The 27,542-nt window shown below is 35.9% G+C and overlaps 1 protein-coding gene across 13 annotated transcripts in view; it reads left to right on the forward strand.

Annotated features, from left to right (window-relative positions):
- CHL1 (cell adhesion molecule L1 like) overlaps window positions 1–27,542 on the forward strand; it is a 1,311,467-nt gene that overhangs the window by 679,737 nt on the left and 604,188 nt on the right. For 11 of the 13 annotated variants that reach the window (XM_044077996.1, XM_044078002.1, XM_044078005.1 and 8 more), the window contains 2 exons: window positions 6,425–6,595; window positions 16,279–16,326. In XM_044077996.1, the coding sequence (XP_043933931.1) occupies window positions 6,425–6,595; window positions 16,279–16,326 (219 nt within the window). The remainder of the gene's footprint in view (window positions 1–6,424; window positions 6,596–16,278; window positions 16,327–27,542) is intronic. The other 2 variants (XM_044078001.1, XM_044078009.1) reach the window with 1 other exon arrangement.

The following is a 27,542-nucleotide window of genomic DNA, read 5'->3' on the forward strand; positions in this document are numbered from 1 at the left end:
GTAGGACATGCAGATATCACACAAAAGGTACCACAGACAAGAATACAAGTGGAGCGCCTCAAGCTGTAAGGCAGTAGTGCTTCCCACTGCATCATTGTACCACGTACTACACAAAGTTATGTATCACTGTTTTTCTGAGGTGAACTGACCCTGCAACACACATTTATGTTTATCAGGAAAATGACTAAATAGTCACTGTCTTGAGCAGGGATGTATGAACAAATGAAAACTTGACCTTTTATGCTCAAATAAGTGTAACTTAAGCTGAGGTGAGTCAGGCATCAAATAAATGGAACCACTTCTCTAGCTAACCTTCTCTTTAGATTTAGCAATAAGCAATGATTGAAGTACTGCCCCCCTGCAATGCTTTGTTAATGCATGATAAATAAAATACGCACAATACAGCATATACCCAACTCAAAAACGAAAAAATAGTCCTGTAGTATGCTGAACAAGGTATTACAGCTCACATGACCCTCGGACAGATAAAATATCTTTTATTTGTAAAAACATAAAAACGAACCATTCAGGTATACCGCTTTCATTTACCACATGTAGAGTTCATGAGAGCACCATAGTGGTAATCAAATCAGCTTAAATACAATTAATATCCAATGGGAATGGACAATCAATTAAAACATTTGAATGAATTTTTCATGACCTAATGAATATTCATACTGTAGCAAACCTTACCTACTCCCATATAACTATATATATTTTTAAATCGTATGCACATTAACCTACATAAACATTTCAACCATCAGTGAAATCCCCAGCACTTCCTATATCTATATTGTTAAAAAGCAAATATAGAGATATATATATATATATATATATATATATATATATATATATATATATATATATCTATATATATGTATATATATATGTATGTATGTATTAAAAGTATATATGTTTATACATTTGTATAGAGAATTATAAAACATTTGACGTAATGTGATTAAGAGCTTTTAGAGTATGCAATATATTATTTTAACCTTTTTAATAGAATGATGTTTTGTTTGTTATGCCGTGATATCATCACAGCAGCGCTATTCCATGCTAAACAGACCAAGTAAATTTAGCAATGTTTATGACTATTGCTTTAAATGAGGAAGACAACCTTTAATTATTTAATCATTTATCTATTAAGCAATTAAGATCATTGCTTCATTAATTAATTAAATGACTGAGTAGAGTATATAAGCAGAAGGTTTTCATATGGAAAATGTAACCTGATGAAGCATACTCGATGTATGTGAAAGCGCTCATTCATTTTTACTCTGTGTTGTGAATAAAAGTTTTGTTATACTTCGTGGTGGATTCCTTGGTTCTTTATCCAGTATCTCCTGTGCCTATTCCGCTGGGATCCTTTGGATGGTAACTAGCCTGTGCTTACTTCTACGTAATGTGATCCACCAAGTTCTTGTGTCAATTAATGCATGTATAACTAGGGTATATTCAAGGTGCTAGAATTTCACTGCCTAATCACAGTCTTGCTTCCAAAATTGGCTTTATGAGTATATGATCGTTCAGCCCTGGAGCCTTGGCTGCATTTATCAAAATCTGCCATTTAACTTCCTTTCCACCCAATATGGCCTTTATATTCCCTCCCCTTGAGTTTAATTTAACCTGTTCTAGTATCCCAAATTTAAAAGAATGGTTCTCACCATTCATCTCTATGTGTCAGAACAATGCAGTATTACAATCCTTCCTCCTGAGACAATAATTGTGGTCATAAATCCTACTTCTAAGTTGTCTGTCCATCTTCCCCACATAAAGCTTGGACAGTTGTCACACTTGGCCAGATAAATAATATGCTGAGAATGACAATTCCCTTACTTGAACCATATTTTAGTGTGATTGGCATTACCTAAAATAATTTCTTTTTCCTCCAGAATATCTTGGCACTGGTTGCAGCACCCACAATTCCTTGTTTAACTCTCACCCTTGTCATACTGAGACACTACGTTCCCTCTTTCAGATCTGTACTTTAAATCGTTGCCTGTCTTGTATACATATCTAGGATTGGAACCCACCTTACTGTGCACCATATCATCACATCTAAGGATGTTCCAATTGTTACTTATAATGTCCTTTACTTCCTCCACATATGGATTAAACCCCACAATACAGGCCCTCTTATATTGTTAATCATTATCTTTGTGTAACCTACCCATTTTATTCTCTAAACCTACACCTAACAGTGATCTGTATTTCTTCCCCCATTCATTTTTTATGTAACCTTTCCTCAAATAGGGTGCTTGTATATTCAATCTTTCTTATCATCTCACTGTATTCTGAAGTCCTTCATGCAGCCCTAATGCATTGCCCCTTCAAAATACTCTTTTGCTGACTGGCTGGATGACAACTAGTATACTCCAGGTACGAATTACTGAAGATGTCCTTCCTATATATCCTTGATTTAAATCCTTGAATGCCACTAGAAATATATGTGTCCGGATAAGCTATGCCTGTACTATTACAACTATGTGTAAATCTTAGGAAAGTACAGGTTCCATTCAAATAATTAACAAAAGAATCAACCTCTTCTATCATACCATCCCACAATATAAATATGTCATCCAAAAATCTAGTATAGCAGTGTAACTTGCTAACATATTGACTTCCAAAAATGTACACATTTTCCCAGTCCAATAGTACCAAATTGGCATATATCGTGGTGCAGGCCACACCAATGGCTACCCTATTTGATTGTCTGTAATACTCCCCTTCAAACCAAATATAATTGAAATCCAGAACTATAGACATGAATTCCCCTATTAAACTTACTTTTTCCCAATCAGACCTCCTGTATTTCTGAATACTTTTACTAACACATTTGAGACCGTCATCTTTAGGAGTACAAGAAAATAAAACCACTACATCAGTTCTCAGCTATATAAGTCCCTCCTTCCAAATTTTTGGTTTTAAACGACCTAAGAAGTCCCATGAGTCTTTGACAATATGTGGAAGTCTGTCATAAATAGGTTTAAGCCAGCTGTCTATTACTTTACCAAAAGGAAAGGTCTTGGACTTGCTGCCTGAAATGATAGGCCTATACGGGGAGTGTGGGGGGGGGGTCAAGGATATTTTTGTGTATTTTTGGAATCCCTACTGTGGTGGCTAGGACAGGGAATTCAACACATAAATATTTATACATATTCATGTCAACCCTATTGTCTAAGAGAAATTCCTCTAAATGTAAGTCTATATGTCTGTGTTGTCCTATGTTGACTTCATTTACAGAGGACACCATATATTTATTGTCATTATGTAACAATTCAAATATTTTATTGTTATAGACTTGCGTGTCAACTACACCACCCCACCACCTTTGTCGGGTTTCATTATCTGAATGTCAGTCTTATAACAAATTTGTTTTAATAAATTATTTTCCTCTTTGCTTACATTATGCTTAACCCTGTCTTTCATATATTTCCTCTGTAGTTTGTATAATTCATCCATGACTAATCTTTCGTAAGCCACAAGAGTCGGATGTAATGGTGGTGTATACTTACTTTTTTCTTGAGATCATTAGTCTGACTGTTCCCTATTGCATTATGAAAATGTAGAGCCAAGTTCAATTTTCTCAAATATAACTTAAACTCAATAAGAACATCCACTATATTAAATTCCTCATACAGGAAATATTTCATACCCTTAGCAAACAGCTTGAAGTGTTCTTTTTCAAGCTTTAACTGCGTATAATTGTATATGTTAAATTGTCCCATACTAAAATGAACTGCATTATGTTGTACTATGCCCACCTCTGCGTCTCATTTGTTCATTGTTCCCTGCTCCCATATGGAGTCTGTTCTTCCCACTGTTTTGGTCACCACTCCCTGCGTGTGTCCCTAAATACCCCCTTCCAATGTTGCTTCCTTCCTAAAAAAGCCTTATTTCCAAAATGTCTCCCTTGGTTGTGTGTCTCCCTATTGTTCCTTTTCCAGTGTGTACTTTGTCTCTCTGTATTCATTTAACTTCCTTTTCAACCAATATGGCCTTAATATTCCCTCCCCTTGAGTTTTATTTAACCTGTTCTAGTATCCCAAATTTAAAAGAATGGTTCTCACCATCCATCTCTATGTGTCTGAACAATGCATTATTATGATCCTTTCTCCTGATACAATAATTGTGGTCGTAAATCTTCTTTCTAAGTTGTCTGTCCATCTTCCCCACATAAAGCTCGGACAGTTGCCACACTTAGCCAGATAAATAATATGCTAGAAATGACAATTCCCTTTCTTGAACCATATTTTTTGTGTGATTGGCATTACCAAAAATAGTTGTTTTTTCCTCCAGAATATCTTGGCCTACACTTCCTTGTGTAACCCTCACCCTTGTCATACTGAGACACTACGTTCCCTCTTTCCAATCTGTGCTTTAAATCGTTGCCTGTTTTGTATACATATCTAGGATTGGAACCCACCTTACTGTGCACCATATCATCACATCTAAGGATGTTCCAATTGTTACTTATAATGTCCTTTACTTCCTCCACATATGGATTAAACTCCACAATATAGGCCCTCTTATGTTGTTTATCATTATGTTTGTCTAAGGTACCCATATTCTTCTCTAAACCTATACCTAACAGTGGTCTGTATTTCTTCCCCCATTCGTTTTTTATGTAACTAGTAACATCTTTAATTATGGGTCTGGTATTCCCTTTCCGCAAATAGGGTGCCTATATATTCAATCTCTCATATCATCTCACTGTATTCTGAAGTCATTTAAGCAGCCCTAATGCATGCACCTTCAAAACACACTTTTTCTGACTGTCTGGATGGCAACTAGTATAGGATATTAATTGTATTTAAGCTGATTTGATTACCACTGTGGTGTTTTGATGACGTTCACATGTGGTAGAGGAAAGCTCTAAACCTGAGTGGTTCGTTTTTTATGTTTTTACAAATAAAAGATATTTTATCTGTCTGAGGGTCATGTGAGCTGTGATACCTTGCTCAGCTTACTACATGACTATTTTTTTCGTTTTTAATGCTGATAACCCAAACCCCATCCCTGTACCTGCCCTTACTCTGAACCCCAACCCTATACCTTACCAAAGAAAAACAATTTCCATAACTTCCAAAACCCAATAAACTCAGATGCACCGCATACAGAAGCAGACATACATGCCACTAAATCTATCTCTTTGTATAGTAATTACTCTAGTCATAACTCGCAACCACTTACCATATACCTTTATCCCCACTGCTGTAACGTTTGGTATATGCAAAGGTTTTGACATTAAAATCCCAAACTACACTTAACTCACCCACTCACACTCTTTATTTCTTTTGATACATGCAGCACTTGATGAGTGTTCTTGACAAATATCTTTGACAAACTGATAGGGTGAATTGTATACACACACATGCAAGCACACTGACACACATACTCTCGCACCTGTATATAAGAGTCTGAGTATTCACACTGAAATGTTGTTTTAAGAAATGCTGAAATATTGCCACCTAGCGTAAAGAGTTCTGTAATTGGGCATGCCTTTATCGACATCATGTTCTCTTTTTTACCACATATTTCTTATCTGATTATTGTCTTCTTTTCCCGGTTTGGGGTCACCACAGTGGATCATCTGTCCACTCATGATTGGCAGTGGAGTTTTTCAGTGTCGAGTTACCAGCCTGGCGCCCAACTTTCCACAGAAGGCACACACATGCACACCCTCACGCCTAGAGCCAATTTAGAGTGTCTAATCCACCTGCGGCATGTCTTTGGGATGTGGGAGGAAACCCATGCAACCACATGGAGGACATGCAGACTTCGCACAGAAGGCACCTCATCCAAGGATTGAACTGGAGAACCACTAGCTGTGAGGTGGCTATGCTAACCGCTGCACCACTGTGGCCGCCCTTCTTATCTGATTATTGTACTTTTGCCAAATCAGAGATAGACAGCAGAATGCACCATGCATGCTAAAGTGACAATTGTTTATATGTACTAAAAATACAGTATACTAAAAGAACCTCGAGAATTATAAGGGAAATTGATTGAGTTGTAATTGTAAGGGAATATATTACATTTTGAAACGTTACTTTGTTGCGTTAGCTTATTGTAAATTGTGAGATAAAATAAAACATAAAAATAAAAATGTCATGACACATTCAGCTTGCTGATTTATTACTTTTGTCATTGTACAGAGTTACATGGCATTAATTTTATGAACAATCATACAGATAATGTTACATTCTGTGTTAATCAGGATATGTTATCCAGTGATGTACACAGTTTTTATTTCAGTTTTAGCATCACTAAATGTGTCTTTTAAAGCTGAAAGTGCATGCATATCATAACATTTGAGTAATTTATTTTCTGATATTCATCTGATGAAATGCAAATGTCTTGAGCAATACATGTATAAAGGTTAAGCAACATCTAAATGTAACTTTTTTGTTCTCAGATTTGCAACACATTCCGCTTGATGAAAGGGTTTCTGTTGGTCTCAATGGGGACTTGTACTTTGCTAATGTGGAGGACAAGGACAGCCGGAATGACTATTGCTGTTTTGCTGGATTTCCGAGAATAAGAACTATTGTACAGAAAATGCCAATGGCTTTAGTTGTAAACAGCTGTAAGTCAGAACAGTTTGTAAAATACCACTCTCTGACAGTGCCCTGTCAATCTTGACATTTTTGCATGTTAACAACAAAAGTGTAGTAATTTATTTTTTATTTTTTTAGAAATTATATTTCATAATTCAATCCTCTGGACATTGTGTGTACATTCCCAGGAATATCATCATGACTAAGGTCTTTTTAAATGATTTGCTCTATTAAAATCATGTACTTATTAATGTGTTTGTTAAATAGCTAAGCTTTCTGTGCAACACTTTATATTTTCTAAGACATTCGAGGAGCAGTTTTTAGATAAGTGACTCAGTCAGAGTTATTCAGTTTTCAAGAGGAGATTATGAGAATCCAAGCCATTACTAGATGTGTGAGCTAATTAACAAATTATAGGTATCCTTTGTATAGTTAGCAAAGTATTGTTATTCTATCATATACACTTTTTTTGTAATCTGGCAATCTGCAATTATAGTTTAAAAAATGTATTTGTGTAAACATGTATTATAGGCAACTACTTTCAAATGCAATGAAATACTATAAAGCATGTACTTTTGTATTAGTATCCATCTCATACAGGAAAGGGGTAAATCTTTGCCATGGTATCCGTGTTTAAATATAACCTGAAATGTATATGTTATATTTTGCTCCTCTTTTCCCCTTCTGACTCATACTTCCTCTTAATTCCCTATATGGACAACACTGCATCATATTTATGCAATGTTATGGGGATGCTCTAATGGTTAAGGTTTGATTCATACCTCAGGTTATTGGCTATTCTTGAAGTGGCTATTCAGGGCAGTTAACCTAGTATTCAGCTATACAATATCTGAGTATTACTGCTTATATTTTCAAATGCTGTGTATGTACATTTCATACTGTTTAGGCTTCTGTGACTTATAACTCCCTTTATTATTTTGATTGGCATAATAATTTTTGAAATCAGTCTTTTGAAGTATGTCATCAGTATGCCACATCATCCATGAGAAGAGATAGATTAGTCTGTGTATGCCAAAGCTGTTCTAGCCTGCAGGCATTTATAATAGGACATTTGGACCGTGAATGGCTAGACTGATATAGCCGCTAGGGCCATTAGCCTAGTAACCTCCTATGATCCTATAAGTGCAGTGGCAGTTTAGGCAGAGAGGACAGCTGTTTCTTTATGTCCACCTTAGCTAATAGCAATACAAAATGTGTCAAGGTGGCTACAACAATGAATGAAATACACTTCTCATGGGGGATTTTGACTGCTCAGATACTGATTGGTCAAACTACAGTACATTAAATAAGCACATCTAAATACTCAATTAACTATTTTAATCAAAAACATTTTCAACAAAGGGCACAAAGTTTAGTGAATGGTAGAAATGCCTGAGATTATTTTCTTAGCATTTAGTTTCAGTCCATAGTTTTGTAACCCACTATTTGTTTGGGAAAGGTCATCTTGTATGATCTTGGTGCCTTCTTGGGAATTTATGATAGCACCAAGCTTACAGTCATCTATAAACCTTTAATATTTGCTTTGACCTCCAAAAGGTAAACTCCAAAGTAGCCCAAGGACTGATTGAACCCCGGTCTTTTGAAGGAGGTAGAGTTGGCCACCTTAATTTCCTGTGTTCTTTTTGAGAGTCAGTTTGCTATCCAGTACAATATATAGATATTTACATTTATCTTGAGGAGCATGACTACATCACCCAAGTGTACACTGGAGTTGTATGTTTTGGCAAGGTCTAAATATGCAGTGTGCCCTGATTTGCCCTTATCCATTGCCTCAATAACCTTCTCAAAGAAGATGACCAGGTTAAATAGGCAGGATCTGCCCTTTTTAGAATGCAAACTGGTTTGGATCAACAATTTGTAGGTTGCCTATGTTGTTATTTATTAATTTCATACCAATCCTTTCCATAACCCTACAGATAACGCTGGTCAGGCTTATGAGTCTATAACTACCTGTGACTGATGACATCCCACCTTTGTGCAATGGGATGACTTTTGTTGTCTGCCATTCAACTGCCATTAAGCCTGTTTTGAGGCTAATATTGAATAGTCTGTATAGGGGGTTTCACAAGTCCCTGTTTCAAGCTGACCAGTGGGTAGCCTGGTATGTTATCCAGTCACATTGAAGTACTGTATTTGACCTTGTAGAATGCCTTAAGATAAGGTGTAAATGGAGTTGTGTGATCTGGGAACATAGAAGGGGAGATGTGAGTAAAATTAGGAATAGATGTGTACATTTTTAAATAGGCTATGACCTTTGGGTCTGAGTTTGTGATATCATTCTAAGCGGTGGCTTCAGAGGTTTCTAACACAGTTAAAGAAGGGTTTGCGTTTATTCTTCACCTGGGTGGCTATTTTTTTACTTCTTATCTAGCCTTGGTTGAGTTCATCAGGGTTCTGAGTTTTCTATTTAGTTTAGTACATTTCAGCATTGTGAGAGTTGTTTGTTTTTCTTTGTAATGATTTGTTTTTATTATAGAGTCTGTATATAGTTGGGTTACAAATAGGGATTGTTCTTAAATTTTGCATACCTTTCAGGGAGACAGATGTATCTATGCAGCTATTTACATGTGGATAGAATTTGGCAGCAAAAATTTCCTTGTAAACTGTGGGGGTCAGTAAGATTGAGGGTGATTTTGAATTTTGTCATTACTCCATCTTATTAGATTAGCCTTAGCATCATTTCTGAATACAGAGGTATTGGAAGGTGCTTCCTATTTCAGTGTTATTGTGAATGTGATAGATTTGTAGTCCAATCTGACCAGTGGTGAGGTGACTATTTTTAGGGAGGAAAACTGTCCCAAATTCCAAGGACTGAGTCAAGCATTTTACCACTCTGTTTAGCGTGCAGACAAACTGATCCAGAAAGTTTGTATTGCTGATGTACAGAAATTTCTAGGCATACATGTTTGAAGCAGTTGAAATTTCCAAAGGGAATGTTGTTGACTTAATGCATTGATATCCATGAGCTAATGGGGACATAGAAGAGGGGTCCTAAGTTGGCTATTTTATGATGAATGTTTTTTTTTAATAAATTGGATATTAAGGTGCTCCGTGTCATTATCATGTTTAATGAATCTGGATGTGAAACTATGTTTTAAGAATATGGAGTCGCTGCTGCCTTTAGTGCCATCATCAAATGTGGTGGGCTTGAAGGTGTGGTAGGTGTTGCCATCCTGCATATATGAAGTTCTTTCATTGGTAGAGATCCAGATCTCTTTGAAAATGCATATATCAATGTTTTCCAGAGCTGGGTGGGTCTGCAAGAGTGGAGGCATTTATTAAGGCTCCCAGAATTGAACAGCAATACCTTTATGCTACAAAGATTTTAAATCTTTCAAGTTGGAAGCTTTAGAAGACTGGTTTTGCTTAAAAAAGGCAGTATGGGAGTAGATGGGGATTTAGCCAGTATACAAGTATATTGGAGGATAGGAACAGGTCATTCTTGGCAAAGCAGTTAGGACTGTGTACCATCCCATTTCAGGTACATATATATATATATATATATATATATATATATATATATATATATATATATATATATAGATATATTGTATCCCATTTGATTGACATCAGAAGCTAGATCAATTGTTGATGTCAATAATTTTGTGTTGATATTGTGGCATCAGTCTTGGTGATGGTAGAATGCTGCTAAAGGCTAGGTTCATACACGCAATATGCATATATTACGAGAGCTCCATTAGGGCTCTCTTCATATGATCTGGGAGGTATGTCTCAGTTCATTTACACCTGCTTGCAGTATGACTGTGTCATATGTGTACTTGTGGTCCTGATACTTTAGTACCTGTGTAATGTGGTGAATCCTGGCACATGGTAACCAATTGACCATGACTTTCTCCTTGTATAACCTAGTAAGTTGTGCATTGGTGTGTCTTGCTATGGAGTCACCAATGACTATGATGCTGAACTGTATGGCTGTATTCTTTATAGTCTTTTGAACTTAATCAGTGCGACTCTTAGAACTATGTTTCATGTCGAATGCTGTTGTGTGGGAGTTTCTGTAGGTTGCTGAGGTTAGTTGTTCTTTAGGTTATATTTAGGAGACTTTTCTGGTTTAGGTAGATTACATTTTAGAGCCTCGGTGTATGTAGGTCTATGGATTTGGTATGAGCTATATTTGTTGGGTTTAGTGTGGTGTTTTGTGTTACTTACAACCTGTTTGTTTTTTTGTAATGGTTTTGTGTGAAAGTGTTGCCTCCAATAATATTATATAACCAGAATTTGAACATACTGTGTGATTTGTTTTTAAGCAGTAGGTGGTTGTCAGGAAACATGAAACAATTATATTCGGAGCACCCATTTCATCTGAGTTGCCTATGGATGTGTCTGCAAGCTGCAAATCCATGGTTCCAGTTGCTTAATAATGTGGCTAAGGAGGGAGAGGGCAGTAGTGCTTAAGGACTTTTGAGCTCATTTACTGGAGTGCCACCTGTTTGAATGAACAGTCTAAGTCTCTGCATGAAGAGTAATGTGCCTCTTATTACATGCCCAGTGCTTCTTTGTGCATCTATTGGAGGAGCATATTTTGGCTCTTAGGCAAAGTATTCATTTTGTGTATAGTAATAAATGTGGAAAGAGAAAATTCAGTTTGTGCCTTAATCCTTTACAAGTGGATCACTGGTAGGAAGGCATTCCTTCTCCTGATATCCATTAATAAATCTTGCTTACAAATTACACTTGTCTTTCTGATTGTCAGGATTTTCCAAGATATCCTCTATCAGAACAAAACCTCATGTATTACAGCCTAGGCTGTAAATATTATCAGAAGAGGTATGGGCTGCCAATAACAAAGACTCCTTTGCTGAGAAGCAGACTCTGTAGGATCTTTCCAGCAGTAGTCTAGCCTATAATAACTAAGACTGAGGTGAAAAAAAACCTCCTTCTGAAGATATTGCAATCACCTTGCCTGGAGAATTCTAGAACTCCAAGAATTTATAATTTTCAATACTGCTTATGTCATCACAGTAAACAAACTTTCTTGATATGCTTCTTTCTCTGTCATGGCTACCAATAATTTATTTTGTAGATCTGTAGGTCCAAAATGAAGTGTTATTAGTTGATCGAGATATTCTGATAATGCTATTTACATCTCTGATCTTACTCTTGGACAGTTATATGGATTCTGTCAACCTGGAATATAATCTAACTAATTCAGACATAATAAGGTCAAGAAAAGTAGGGTCAACTTCATAGTCCAGATAGTCATTTGCCTGGAGCAACCCCTCTGTCCTTTGTAATTCCTAGCATCCTAAATTTGGCAGGGAAGCCAGAGGGAATCCCAGAGATGGAAAATGTTCTCATTTTTTACAAGTGGCTCTATATAGCATAAGTAAAGCCTGCAGCAGACGGTTTTTGTGAACACACTTACAGATATTTGAATACAATATACTGAGTTTTGTAGGAAGGTTAATATTCTTTTTTATTACATAGATGATGTAGGAGCTTAGGAGAAGTTACTTCTTTTAAAAGTGGTAAAAACGCTGGAAGTCAAATTAAACCAATGTTTATTTGTCTCAAAAATGCTTCACTAATTTATTACAGAAATAAACCAACCTATTAACCCAAATGCCTTTTTTTCCAGGTTAAGTCAGGAGCATGTTATGGTTAAGTGACTTGCCACAGTCACTTAGTAGGCAAATAAAGATAGAAGGATTCAAATCCAGAACTACAGAATGAAGCCTGTTAGCAGCTCATAGCTTAATCCTCTTTGCTGACTACTTCCAAGTATATAAAATGTTGAGAAAGAAAAATAAATGAATATTGGCACTCAAAACATCAAGATGCGGCTATTCCTTTACCAGTGCACCCCCGAATTGTACGTTAAAATATAATTTATAAGTGAATATTTAAAAATAACATCTAAAATGTACTAGAAAGATTCAGTCTATGTCACAAATATAGTATTGTGTTGACAGAAACTACAGCTGGACCTCCATGGCCATTAGACTGTCTTGTGTTATAAGACCCTTAACTCATTACAGCTGAGTGACATCTCCAGACATTTCTGCAGTTACACCCTACTGCTCCTCTAGGCGTCAAATATTGCCTGCTCATATTTGCATTAATAATTCCTAAACTATGTTACATACAAGGTATCGGAAAATTTTATCTTGAAGCATACATGATAGCAAACACAATTGTATTGATATATGACCTCTGTCAATGGGTATTTGTTAAAAATGTAAGGTGATAACTTCAATTTTTAAATGCTGAAGCCACGCCCACTAGAAGTTAAAGGTACACACTCAGAAGAGCTCTACTGGAGGGAATGAGTTAAACTGCATTACAGTGATTCTTTTAATTATTGGGCAAATGAATTAATTTAAGGGTGATCTGTCTCATCAAAATTTAGCTAAACATATTTGTTTAAAAATTGAATGCCTGGTTTATTTGATGTGTCCATCTAAAGTTCAAAATATAATTCTCTGACACTCTTACTCATTTTAATAAAGTCCGATTCAAATACCGGGGCTTATATTTAGGCATGCAAACACACTTTAAAGTGACACATTGACAAGTTGTGTTACAGCCTGTTTCAACAAGCAGTGTATATAATATTTCCAAAGCCAATCATATTGTCTGCAAGTGGAATATATATCAGTGATTTTATATTCTGTAACAAGTAAAACTGTGAACATTTCTTTATAACAGTAACATTTTTGGTAAACAGAAAATGGAACCACAAAAATGTTCTTTTCTGACATGGATAAAATTGCTATTTAAATCAATTTTGACCTGAAGTCTTTAAAAGTAGTATGGCATTCACTGGTAAATTGGGATCTGGTATCCAGGGAATAAGTTTTAGAATTTCTCCTCAGAAAACCTTAAGGCTGCTCTGGACATGCATAGACATTTCATTAAGTTACTGTGTCATGCTACATTATATATTATAGGGTCAGTATACCCATCTTTTTTTGATGGGACTTAAGTACATGTTTAAGCATTAAATTAAAAGAAAAACATGTATTTCTTTTTTCAGAAAAAAGTGTAATTTGTGGGTCTGGAAAGAGGCCATCAACAATTTCTAGGATTCCTTCATTTTAACAAATTGCAACAGCCTGACTTGTATTTCCCAATCCCGGCAACTGCTAGAATGTGTACTTCTCATAATCATTTTACATTTTTTCAACTGTACAGTAAAATTAAATATCTGCAAGCCAGTTTTTTAACATTTTAGGCTTTTCTTTTCCCCAGTTGTGCAACTGTGGAGTTAGTACGTGTAAATAAAGGAGATGTGTCGGTAAAATACCACTCACAGGGTTACAGAGTGTTTTGCCATCTTGCAAAGATGATTATTTTTAACTTGACATCACATTCAGTTTTTATGGCTGTATTTTACATCAAGTTTGATTATCTGCCTGCGGTCAGAAGATTATGTGTTGAGCCATGACAGAGGAAACTTAACAATCCCTCAATATCTCTGGAAAAATGACCCAAACAATTTCGCAGTTTCATTGCATTTAAACAGATTCCATGATCTATTGGCTTGCACAAGCACTTCACTGTGATCTGCAATTTCTGCATTATATTTGGTTTGCATTAGGTGTGAGGTATGTAAGTTCCTTTCATGGTGGGCGAGTATATAGCCTTTATATGTCTACTTAGAGATGGTATTGCATGAAAACTAAAAAATCCTTATATTTCTAAAATATATGACTTTATGTCACAGAAAATCAGGACGTGTGCTAGCATCTTTAAAAATTATACACACGTGAAAAGATACAGTATATGAAGCAAAAGACCTGAATTGATAAAAATGAGGCAGTCTGTGAATAATTACTCTGATGTTTTTAAGTAAACTTTGAATAATGTCAAACATATAGTGTCCAGTCCAGCTGGTCTAAAAATAATTAAGCTGCACAGTTTTATGGTATTCATTTCACAACAAGGATATAAAAAAGGAAATGTTCTGCTGAAACAGTCTTTATATATCCAAATTGTAGATTACTGAATCATTATAAAATCAGAATTTAAAGCAATATTTACTTTTCAAGAAGTTGTATATTTATAACCATGTATCTTAGAGCAAACAAACACAATTTTGCAAATCTAGATTAACAGCCAGTATTCTGAAATGTTCTATTTCCCATTTTTGCTGCTTTGGTGCATAGAAGAATAAAGCATTGACTACAGCCCAGCTGACTCTGATTTGATAGGTATCTTGAGCCACTGATGGAGTGGCATGGAGGGATGGAGGTGCTTATTTGGATAGGGCTTGGTTACATGGGCACTCTAATCAGTGATCTCTGGTGCATACTGGGTATGCTGACACAGGGGCCATATTTGAAACAGGGGAAAGGGCAGGGAAATGGCTGAACCGCTTCAGCAGATGAGTGAAATTTAACATGTCACCATTGCAGACCTATCCCTCAAGCACTCCATGTAACCTTGTGGCTGGGGGAAATTGATAAGTTAAAAAGTAAATCCCCACAGTGGAAGATGATGGCAAGACACATACCCCTGGATACCATTTGGCAACATGACTAATGCCAACTTAATTGGGTGTTAAAGAGAGCAGGTAGACTGATGTTGGATGGGTGGAGTACATGGGTTGCAGGCCATAGGATGATGAATGGAAGATGTAAAACAGCTGTTTTTCTTTCTTTCTTTCTTTTGATGTTTTCTTTTTTTTGTCTTGCAATAAAAAATGTTAGGCTGACTGTTGTGGGTTTTGCCCTGAAAAATTAGTAAGCAAATCAGAAGAAAAAAATGCATACATATCACCTTTCACATGAACGGCCAAATGAAAAAAATCCTGTATTGCTTGTTAAGTATAAAGTTAACAAGTAAACAAATGAGTGAGTACAACTGCCTGAGTTGAACTTCTTGATCACTAGTTTTCAATAAGAAATCAGTAGTGGAATAGTATATTCAAATTTATCAGCACTGATTATCTTTTTAATATATATATATATATATATATATATATATATATATATATATATATATATATATATACATTAAGGGGGTGGACAATGTTTCCTATATTTGGAGTGCAGGAGCCTCCTTCATGCAAAAATGGTTTATGGAAAACGTATTATGAAGTTTAAAGTTTGGCCAGTTGTATCAGATGGTTAATCCTTTATGGATTAATTACTAGATTAGACATTGTTGAAGCAAATTAAGATCAGACTTTAGAAATAGACTTACTACAACTTTTCAAAAAAACTTTCATTTTACAGCATTAATACAAGTAATTATCTGTTTTCTTAAGGGTAGCCAGCACAGATCTCTGAAGCCATGATTACATACCATCATTATGATATCTAGGACCAATACCCCACAGTAATCAACCAAAATGATTACTTTACATTGTATATGCAAAACTTATATTTCTAACATATTAAAACAAAAATAAAAAAAAAATATGTATATATATATATATATATATATATATATATATATATATATTAATGTAGAAAATATTATACTCCATGGAGTTATGATTTACTTGATTATATGCTGCTTAAACATATGCTAAAATAATTAGCTTTTTGTGTTTTTTATCAAAGCAGTTTTGTTTTTCCATTTGATTGTTTTTTTACCATATTTTTTCTATTTTGTGTTTATAGAATTCAGTTTGTATGTTCATTTATTTCAGTTTTTACATAATTTATCCTGTTATTTTTAATTTTATGTTTCATTTTGCATTTCTCATTCTTGTTTATTACAGTCAAATCTGCTAACAACACAGAGTCAACTGATAAATCTGGTCCTGGTGGTGAGTTAAATTAAATTTTGAGTATGCTGTGCAGTGTCACTAATTAGAATACTAGCTAACTACTGTAAAGCAGACACTGTGACCCAAAAGTAGTCTTTATATACTGTTACTCTCAGATATTATACAAAAGAAGTTCCTCAGGAGTATTTCACGTTTTCCTGAAAAGGTTTTGCTAACTCTGAATAAAAAAAAATATGCAGGATTGTCAACTTTTCAAATTCTGACCTAAAATTATACTAGTGAAATTTATTGTGCTTGTTATGAATAAGCCAATGCCTCTGATGTGTGTAGAAATATATGTCATAATAACGTGGTGTGATTTGTGACTGATATGCAAGGAGTAGTAAGTCTTATTAACATAATGAACACTTTAGGTAAATTACATATTAAATTTGATAGGAGTATTTGCATTACATCATCAATGCTGCAAGACAGCACAAACTGAAACAGGTCTTTTAAACATAAAACATCTTTAGCAAACTAATATGGTGTGTGAGAGATGTAGTTACATAATGTCTCTGAAGGCAAGGCTCTCACATGTAAGCCCTTATAATACAAGTTGTCAGTAACACACATTCTACACCCACCTCATATAGTACAGACCAGATTCATAGCCCCATATATGCTGAAGCTCTTAAATAAAATCTCTTTTAACCACAAATACCTCCCAGAAATTGCACAAACAAAAAGTAACCTCAGCAACCTCAACAGAATTCTACAAAATCAAAAACCCAACATGACACATACATCCATATCACAACAGTTTCTCAACTTCTAATCCCATAAGGCACACCACCACACAACCCTATATTTTGGTCATAGGAGACTCCATTGTGTGAAACACAGATATCCCACTCACCAGTCTAAGTAAGGAGTCAGTCAGGGACCAAGATCTCTCAGATCATGCAGGCATATGTGCCGTTAAACCACAAGTACCACTCTGAATAAGTAGTAGTCTATGTGGGCATAAGTGAACCAAGACATACCTCCCTGGCCTACCTGAAGAAAGACATGACTCTAGAGCTCTTGTACTATGTGTCCTAGGCCAATATGTGCCTAGCATCGAGCAGCACTCTACTTTGTCTAAGGATGATGCCACAATGTAAACAGAAAATAACTGACCTTAATAATTGGTGCACTGAGTGGAGGGAGTACAGTATCTGTTAGCCTGGCAGGATATGACTGACAGACCATTCTGCTCTGGCCAGGGATGGTATGCTGTCCTCTGGATTTTTAAATATTGGCTAAAACCTTGTCTACTCCCATACTGCTATTTTTAGACATTGCCAACCTGATAAACCTGTTGACGTTTCTAAGCCAACCCAGGAAAATCTGAAGGCATTACTCCTCAAAGCCATCAGTCTAAGCAAAAAATTCCACTCCCAGCAAGCTCTCCACACCCTTGAAAATTAGACATCTGTGCAGTTACTGAGTCATGGTTAAAGCTGATAAGAGCATTTCAGTAGTACAGCCCTACAATGGCTTCCACACAAATAGGCCAACTACTGCACAGGAAGAGACAAAAGGTGGGCATGTCTCTATTTAGATTAAAAAGTAAACACACATCAAGGATGGTCTGTCAGTATGATCTACTTGAGCTTCTCCACTTCCAAATTACTTTAGACAAAGTCACATGCCTTGTCTTTCCAAGCTATAGGTATCCCTCTGTAACTCAGGAAAAAAAACATAATACATACCTAAATGTACTGGTGAATGCCCCTGTTCAACCTATCACTATATTCATGGATGATTTTAACTACCCGAGTATAAACTATGAATCGTATATTACCCCTAACAAGCAAGCCTAAAGATCCATGCACTTAAACACCATAGATCAATTAGCCCGTGCACCCACTAGGGGCACAAACATCCTTGATCTTGTCTTCACAAAGATAGTGGAACATTGCATTCTTCCTAGTGTAATGTCCTCACTGGTCAGGTCAGACCACAAAGCTGTCTTCTTTAATATAAAGGTAAAACCAGGGAAACCCTGGAACTTTTAGGAATTATTCTAGGGCAAACTTCTTACTACTAAGTGACACCCAGGAAAAATGTCCTATGCCACTCAAAACTCTGAGATCATTGCTGTCTCTGTAGAATCATTCATAGAAACCTGGTGTAATCATATTAACTGTGGCATAGAGACAGCTATAGCTACCTAGGCTAAGCACAGGATCAACTCAAAAAACAACCACCCTGGCATAATCCCATCATCAATCGGTTGTTTAACAAAAGGAAGAAATTCATGGAAAAAATGAGGAGGTGCGATGCTCAGCGAGGTAAAAAAATCGACCTATACAAGCTTCTCATAGGACAAACAAAGTCCATCAAAGCTAAATCTGAATTAGAATTAGCCTCCCAGGCCAAGGACAATCATATAGCTTTCTTCAGCTGTGTTTGTAAACTCAAAGGCAATTTATAGCAATATACTAAATTAATTGTAAATACTGCCACCTATACAGAGACTGAAGATATAGCAAACCTTGTTCTGGCTGACAAATAAACCTTCAGTTTTACCCGTCTCCACAATAGATGCCCCTCAGGAAATACTCACTTCCATACCTCCCCCAACTGTGAATAAAGAACAGATGCACAAAACGTTTTCCAAGGTCAAAAATACTGCAATAATGGGTCCTAACAATATCCCTGGATGTCTCCTTAATAACATGAAACATGAACTATCTGACCACTAGAAACACTATTTAACCACAACCTCCAAATGTCAAATGAATGGAGGACTGAAGTGGTTATCCCACTGCACAACTGTGGGACACCAGTGAATTATGGGGAATTATCAACCCATAAGCCTGAACATATGGATATTCAAAGCTATGGAGAGGATAATCATGGATATCCTAAATGACTACATAGGTAACCTGCAAACATTGAACCCAAATCATTTCACATTTCTCAAGGGCATGCTTAGTCTGTTCTACCTGATGGACTTCTCTGAGAAAGTCACCAAAGCAATGGATTAGGGCAAACTGGTGCATACTGACAACCTCAACAGTGTCAAGGTATCTGACACAAAACCTCACCCATGTATTGCAGAAAAGCTCATAAAAATATGTATAAATCCCTACATCACTCACTGGATAGCCATCTGGCTTATAATCAGGACCCATAAAGTTAAAATATGAGAGTCTTTCTCCACAAAAAGGACAGTTGCTAGTGGAGTGCTGTAGGACTCTGTGCTATGGCAATCCTGTCTTGCATCTACTTCAATATGGTAAAGGCTAACATCATGAGCCTCTGGCTAACCAAGTTAGCAGGTGATTGTAAATTGAATGCAGTCTTTGAATCCACCCAAAACACAAATATCCTCCAAGAAGGCCTAGCACAGACTAATAACTGGTCCTAGAGTCATGGTCTAAAACTCAATATCACATAGTGCATCATAGCATCATTTGGGAAAACTGCCGACTAAGCAAACTACTACATTAACAATACAACTCTAACAACTCAATCTGTAGTCAGGGATTTGAGAATGCATGTAGACAATGATTTAGCATTTGACCATCATGTGTCTACTGTAGTGAGGAAATCATTTTATGTTGCATAACTTATAAACAGAGGTGTGGCATCTAGATCCAAGCATGTCATTATTTCATTCTACTCTGTTCTCATAAGATGAACAGTTGAGTACAGTGCCCTCTTTGGTATATAGCTAGCCAGACTTATACAACAACTGGCGCATCCTCAGAGATTCCTCACAAAAACAATACATGGGGTGGCAAACCAAAGCCTTTTCCTCATATTCAGGTTCCTACATGCTGCTGAGATGTAATCTCAACTTGGCCTACAAAGCATCCTCCGGTTCAGCCTTAGTGGACCTGTTGTACATCCGTAAAAGCAATACCATCAGGAATACCTGATCCAAGGATCTAAACCAAGCTTGCAACATAAGTAGGACTTGCTGGAGTGATATGTATGTGTCTCAGACAAAAAAAAAAAAAAGAGTTAAATCTTATATTATAGTGAATACAGGGAATGTTGTGATTATACCCCAAAACTGGAAAAAAGATAAACTTATAAAGCACTTCTGTAGTACGAGACCCAGCTGCAGCATTGCTTTCAAAGGTGTGTAGCAATTGTTATGCACCCCAAGGTACTGTTATAGATAGGTCTCACACAAGGGATACTTCTTCACTCTCAGCTGTCCCTAAGTATCTTTCCTTAAACGTTGTTCTTTCATAGATGAAAATTACAGCACTATTTAAAAACTGCCCCTAACTTTCCTCCAGTTACATTCTGTCTGTTCAACAGCACTTGATAAATGCTTTACTGTCTTTCAAAGCTGGTAAACACTTCACTTTTTTTTTCTGTAATTAGCTGTACATGGAGAAGCTAAAACTCCATGACTACAAAGAGTAATGATCTAGTCTAACCATCCTAACCAATTATTATATTTTCTTGATATGGATACCAAGATTCACCTCTCAAGCTTCACACTCAAGGTGAATTTCTTGGCATCTATGTCTGGAACACATAATAATATGGGTGCAGTCTGAGTCACAGTCATAACTTTCTATATTGTAACCTTCCATATTGTAGTCAAAGAAATTTCTGGAGCAGGCTGTTACAACCCAATGGTTATTAGAGGCTTGTGGATTTGTCAGTGACCATTACTTCATCATAGCAGTATAGAAATCAAGTTTCCATGGTATAAAGCCATTTGCTAAACACATAATATTCTCTTTATGAAGAAATAGTGTAAATACCCCTAAGGTGCTTAATCCCATGGTCTTCAAACCTTTAGGATTTGTTATAGTTTTGTTGTGACTGCTGTCAGGCAGGGCAGATGAGTGCTTTCAGTTTTGATGGGGCATAAAGTAAAAGCAATTTGCTATACTCAGTGTAAAGATGGATGATATCTAAAATGTTATTGGCAGTGCAGTGTTTAGTCTTGATCAGAGGCTATAAAGTATCCACACAAAATTCTGGAGAGTTCCTCATTCCAATGCCTTTTACACTTTTGGAATATGATTATGTAAGCTTAATGTGGCAATTATCATCGATGACCAGTACAAGCCATCTTATTTTAAAAGTGGCAGTTCACTAAAATTTACTGGCTGTTTTTTTTTTTTTTTTTTTTTTTTTTTTTTCATTTTTTTTTCTTTTTGGTGTCATTTGTGTTCAATCTTTGTTGAGGGCAGGTGATATTCACAAAGTAGGAAGGCTGTCATTTCTATTTTCTAGTTAATATGTTCTGTAGTTTAGTGTTCTAAAGTGTTTATTAAGAAAACATACTGAGAAAGAGAAAAGCACTTTATTTAGATGTGCTTTGTTCTTATTCTTTTTTTGTGACTTAGATTTTAAATAAAACAATCCATTGAGAAGTGCACATTAGATCATTTTAATAAATCTTTCTTGATTAGGTGACAGTATTGTACGTGAACACATATAATTTTTATTAATATTTAAAGATGGTTTACTCCACTTCATGCAGTACCTCAAAGCACTGCCTTCTAGGTTGAACAATTGCCTTAGTGTTTGTTGCAAGCCTCTTGTTACACAGAAAAGATTTACACTCATCTAATTCTATGCATAACATTGTTGGAATATGGCTTAATTGGAAATTGTCTTAATTTTATTTAATGCAAAGGATAGCATCAATTCCTGAATGACCAGCTAAAGGGAACACTTTACCTCACATTTTAGACTAAATTGATAGAATAAAATATGCATGTGTATAGGTGTGTGTGTGTGTGTGTGTGTGTGTGTGTGTGTGTGTGTGTTTTGGCCAATAATGTGTTATAAATTCTTAGAAGGGCAAGTTGTGCTTTTGAGACATGCTTAGCAGAAACACTGTATTATATTTCTCTAAAAGTTTTAGATCTTTAAAAAATTAAGAAACAAGCTGATAATTATTTCTGTGAAGATAAGAAAAGAGAAGAAAATGGAAAAAAAAGTTATGGGGGCTTTCCTTCCTAAAAATTGGGCTGTGTCTCTTTAATAGGAATAGTAATAAAGCAGTTCATGAATCTCGCTTACAGCAGTATGTGGATGATTTCATAGACTGGATTTCTTCTCCACCTCCTTTCTCCATTACAGACAGGAAATCTTTTAATAAGCAGTAATATCAAGATATCCTCACAACAATTATGCTTGTAAGGAAGGGAAATGTTCAACAACAGGACTAGCAATACTTTACTCATTACCCTTTTCCAGTCATTGTTTCTGGAAATACAATTTCTGTGCAGGATAGTCACTTTATAAAAAACAAATTATATCAGCTGAATGATGGTCATGTGGATCTCCCGGCAAGGTAATGGATCAGCCTCCCACCCCCCACCCATGTCCCATTAGTTTGCTGCCTTTTCCCAAAAAACATTAAACACTATTCAAACATTTCAGCGGGTGCATTATTTTCTTCTGTATTTTTACAATGGGTGCAGAAATTCATTTAATACAAAATATTTACCATGAAAACAGAGACAAAAAAAATCCATTAGATTAAAACAGACAACACAAGTAACAGTACACTTCTATTCCCTTGAACCTCACATTTATTAATAAAATATGCATTTACCAAGCCATTAAACTGCAAAAGGTATGCTGTAATTCGTAGATAAATAGTGTATAGATAATCACTAATTAGTGGCTTTGTGAAGGGTACAGTGATTCAGTGTGTAAACACCTTGGCTAACAGCCTGGGACAACCCAGTGGATGACAGTAACTGTTTTTGGAGCAGCTGAATAGCACTGTCTGGGGACATATCTTGGTCAGAGTCACACAGCAGCGAAACAAAGGCAGAGGAAATCAAATCATGAGCTACAGGAAGCAGTTCATTAACATCACACATCCTTAAAATCTAAAACATTAAACCATGACTTACAGCAACACAATAAAATCAGTTAAATGTATTATGCACTTTCATCCAATAAATACTTAGGACTTCTTCAGAATGTTTCAAGATTTATAAACACTGATTTTATATAACCTCATGACTCACTTTAACAAATCATCTCATACAATCAGCCAATTTCCATTTAAAAAATTTAATTAGACAGTTAGCTATGTAAAGAACAAAGGCAGTTCTTATTTAGGTCCTTACATTTAAAATAACTTTTAAATATGGATTCTGTTTAGTACAAAAACTTTTGCCATTTACACAGTCTACTAACTCTCAAAAAACATTTTACCTTAGTGGTCGCATTCAGTCTTGGGTACTTATCCATCTGCAATTTCAACATAGTCTGTTTCATCTCTAACTTGTTTTTATCCCCCGTCCCCTCAAATCAAATGGAACACTATCTAAAGTAGTACAATGACATTTCTTACTATATTACTTCTGCCTTACTCATCTGTACCAAGTGCCAAACAAACACTGTTGCTGCCCAGTACAGTGTATTTTAAAACCACATGCTTGCATAATAATAATAATAATAATAATAATAATAATAATAATAATAATAATAACAATAATAATAATAAAGCTAAATTAACACTTTATTAAAAGTTAAAATATTAGCAATAACCTTGTAGACTTCTTCTTGTCCAGTTTATTCACAATCATATTGTCGCTTGTCTCATGCATTCAAAAGAGACAATGAAGCGGTGTATGGGTTCAAGATGTTTATCATACATAAACATGTCAGAAACTGTAATTAGAACATGCATTTAAGCTAATTTACTCATTAATTCAAACACACTTCCATGTGTATCTCCATTTATGACTGCATTCAGTCTGGCTGACTGTACAAAATGGCACTGTTCTTGCACATGCTATCTAGCTACAGTGGCTGAATAGGAACAATACACACAATGATCTACATCCTCCCTCTTTGCTTTGTTCATCATGCAATAGAAGAACAAGACAATCTACATGCTAGATAACATTTCAATATTAATAAGAAATCAGAACTCAAGTCCAAGTCACTGTGTATTTCGGATTGGGTCTGGAAATTCTACCAGATCTGGTCACATAAAAACTGGGCTTAGCAATAGGGACAGTCTCTGAAAAATTCTTCTCAACAGGAACTTTGGGGATTGCATCAGGATTATTCAAGGTGAGTACACTGTCCTCTGAAATCTGAAAAAGTGTAAGGCCACTGAGAAATAGAGTCTTTGGCACAGTCAGTCTGCTGCATCACTGGTTCGGAGACTGGGAGTAAATGTCTTTGGTTCCTTCTGAAATCCATTCCTTCTGATTGTACAATATAAGATCTCAGTTTTTTACAAATATTTTTGATAATTCCCACTTGGTCATATCATTTAGATGTCTGCATCCTTGCAATCTCTCCTTGTCTCAATGGTCTAAGAGGTTTGCTAGATTTGTTGTAGTACAACTTTTGTAATTGACATTTTTTCAAAAGTTGAGATTTAACCACTCTGTTGTTCTTAGCATTTGGAATCAAGAGTTGTTTACTTATAGCCAAGGTTGTTCTTGTCTTTCTAGACATTAATCTCTGAGCAGGTGAACCAAGCAAGTGATCTTGGGGAAGGTTTCTGAGATTAAGTAGGTTAAGAAAAACATTGGTACCATCTCTACTGGATTTCTGTAATAAGCAGTTCACACTTTGGATTGTAACGTCAGCTAATTCATTGGACTGAGGATTCTCAGGACTACTAGTAACATGGGCAATGTCCCAAGACTCAACAAATTTCTTGAACTGCTGACTTGCAAACTGTGTACCATTGTCATATTCAACTTTGTGTGGACTACCATGGACAGAAAAAATTTTGATGACAGTGCTAGATGTTAAGTTAGGAAGAAGGTCGATTTCAAACCAATTTGAGTAAGAGTCTACTATCACTAAGTAATGTTGACCATTCCATTTAAAAATATCAGTAGCAACCATCGACCATGGTAATGCCAGAATCTGGTTAAGCTGAAATGGTTCTTTTTGTTGGTGTGATTTAGTACTATTGCAAATAGAACATGCTAGAGTTTCCTTCTCTATATCTTTTGACATAGAAGGCCAAAATACTATGCCTTTTGCCCTTCTTTTGCTTGAATCAGTACCCAGGTGACCACAGTGCAAAATCTGGCTAGATTCCTGTTGTAATCCTGAAGGAATTACCACCTTAAGACCTTTCATGATGATTCCATGTTCTATCATGAGCTTGTCTCGGTAAGGAAAAAATTGCTGTATATCAAGTGGTATACTGTTTTGTTGCACTGGCCATCCTTGACTGATAACATGTTTCAACTTCTGGAGAACAGGGTCTTGAGCTGTGTGATTTCTGAGTTCATCAAGACGTGATGAGGAAAAATTGTGACTTCCATGACTTCAAAGCCTGCTTTCTGATTGTCATGCTGTTCTGTTTTTCGAAGTGCTTTTGACAAAGCATTTGCAAGATAGAAATATTTGCTTTTTGTATTGACAATATTGAAATTGTACTTTTGCAATTTTAACATCATGTGTTGCGGGCATGCTGGGGCTGAATTTATTGGGTTTCTCATCATGAGTCACTCAAGGCTGGTGATCAGTCTATTTGAATAGGTTTACCATAAATATAATCATGGAACTTTGGACATGCAAACACCAGTGCCAAAAGCTCTTTTTCATTTTGTGCATACTGCATCTCAGTTTGGGTTACAGTTATGGACTCATAAGCTACTGGTATGCCTTCCTGAAGACATGCTGCACCAAGACCATACTTAGAAGCATCACTTGAAAGAGTTACTGGCTTGTGAACATCATAATATCTCAATGCAGGTGGACTGGCAATTTTCTGTTTCAGAGCATCATATGATCTTTGGTGTTGTGCTAACCAGGACAAGTTTACATTTTTGCATGTCAGCTCACATAATGGTGCTGAAAGCTCACTCAGTTCTGGGATGAGCTTTCATAAATAGTTGACCATACCAAGAAAACGTTGCAAAGATGTGACATTATCTGGAACTGGGATCTCAAGAATTGCTGCTTGCTTAGATGGATCTGGTTGTAAGCCAGAAATAGTAAACAAATAATCCACATAAGTAACTTCTCTTAGCTTGAATTTACATTTCTGAGGATTCAGTTTAAGACTGACTTCATGTACATGGTCTAGACCTTTCCTTAGGTTTCTGTCATGTTCTTCTTCACCATTGCCCCCCAAAATAACGTTGTCTACTATGATAACCTGAAAAAATTTGCTTCATCGCATGTTGATCCCAAATGTCATTTTCAAGAATCTGTAAGTTTCAAGTGGTGTACTAAAAGTAGTTTACAATGAAGATCTGTGAGCCAGTGAAATTTGCCAAAATGAACTTTTTGCATATAAGAGTGATAAAATAGTGGCATTTGGCATCAGAGCTGCTACTTCTTCTACTGTGTGCATCGGATGATGAGGACGTTTAAGCACTTTGTTTAAATCTCTCAGATCAATACATATTCAACTATCATGTGACTTTTTCTTATGTGCTACGACCATGGAAGATACCCATTTGGTCAGTTATTTTACTGGAGTTATTCCAGCTAAAGTCATCATTTTGTCTAGTGCTGTTTTCACTTTACTCTGCATTGCTACCGGAACCTTCCTGGCTAATCTGACAACTGGACTGAATTCATGGTTTAACCTCATGGAATATGTGACTGGTAGTTTACTAAGCTCATCTATTAAAATATCACCGTATTCATGAAAAATATTCTGTGTAAAACTATTGTGGTTGTTCAGACTTATATGGTGGACTTCCTTATTAAATTAAATCAGTCCCATTCTCAAAATATCTTTGAGGCCTAATAGTGAATGCACGTGTCTTTTGACTACAAAAAATTGCAAGTCATAGCTGTTCCCAGCAGAATGGCATGTGAGAACTATTGTGCCATCAGTCTGGATCTTTTCATCACCATAAGCAACAAGCTTTGCACACTTTGCTAAATCAAGTTTCTCACCAACTTTTACTTTGGCAAACATTTGTGCTGATATAACATTGCAGTTGAACCCGGTGTCTACTTTAAGTTCTACCAGTTTTCCATTTGCTGATATAACATTCCACTTGGACCTGGTATCTACTTTAAGTTTTTTCAGTTTTCCATTAATCTGAACAGTACAAAATATTTTACTCTTTGCTGCCAGCTGATAGTCTACTGTATTAACAGTTTCATCAATCACAGAGACACCATCAACATAAATTTTTTGCTCACAGCTTTCTATTTGATTTACTTGCTTCTTTGAATGCTCTTGTCTTAATAAAGTATATGCCACTTTAGACTTGCAAAGTCTTTTGAAATGATTCCACTTTTTACATTTTGACATTGCTAACCAAAAGCTAAGCATTTTCTCA

The sequence above is a fragment of the Protopterus annectens genome, chromosome 7.part0 (genome assembly GCF_019279795.1).
Source record: "Protopterus annectens isolate FY-2018-M chromosome 7.part0, PAN1.0, whole genome shotgun sequence".
In the NCBI taxonomy this organism is placed as follows: domain Eukaryota; kingdom Metazoa; phylum Chordata; order Ceratodontiformes; family Protopteridae; genus Protopterus; species Protopterus annectens.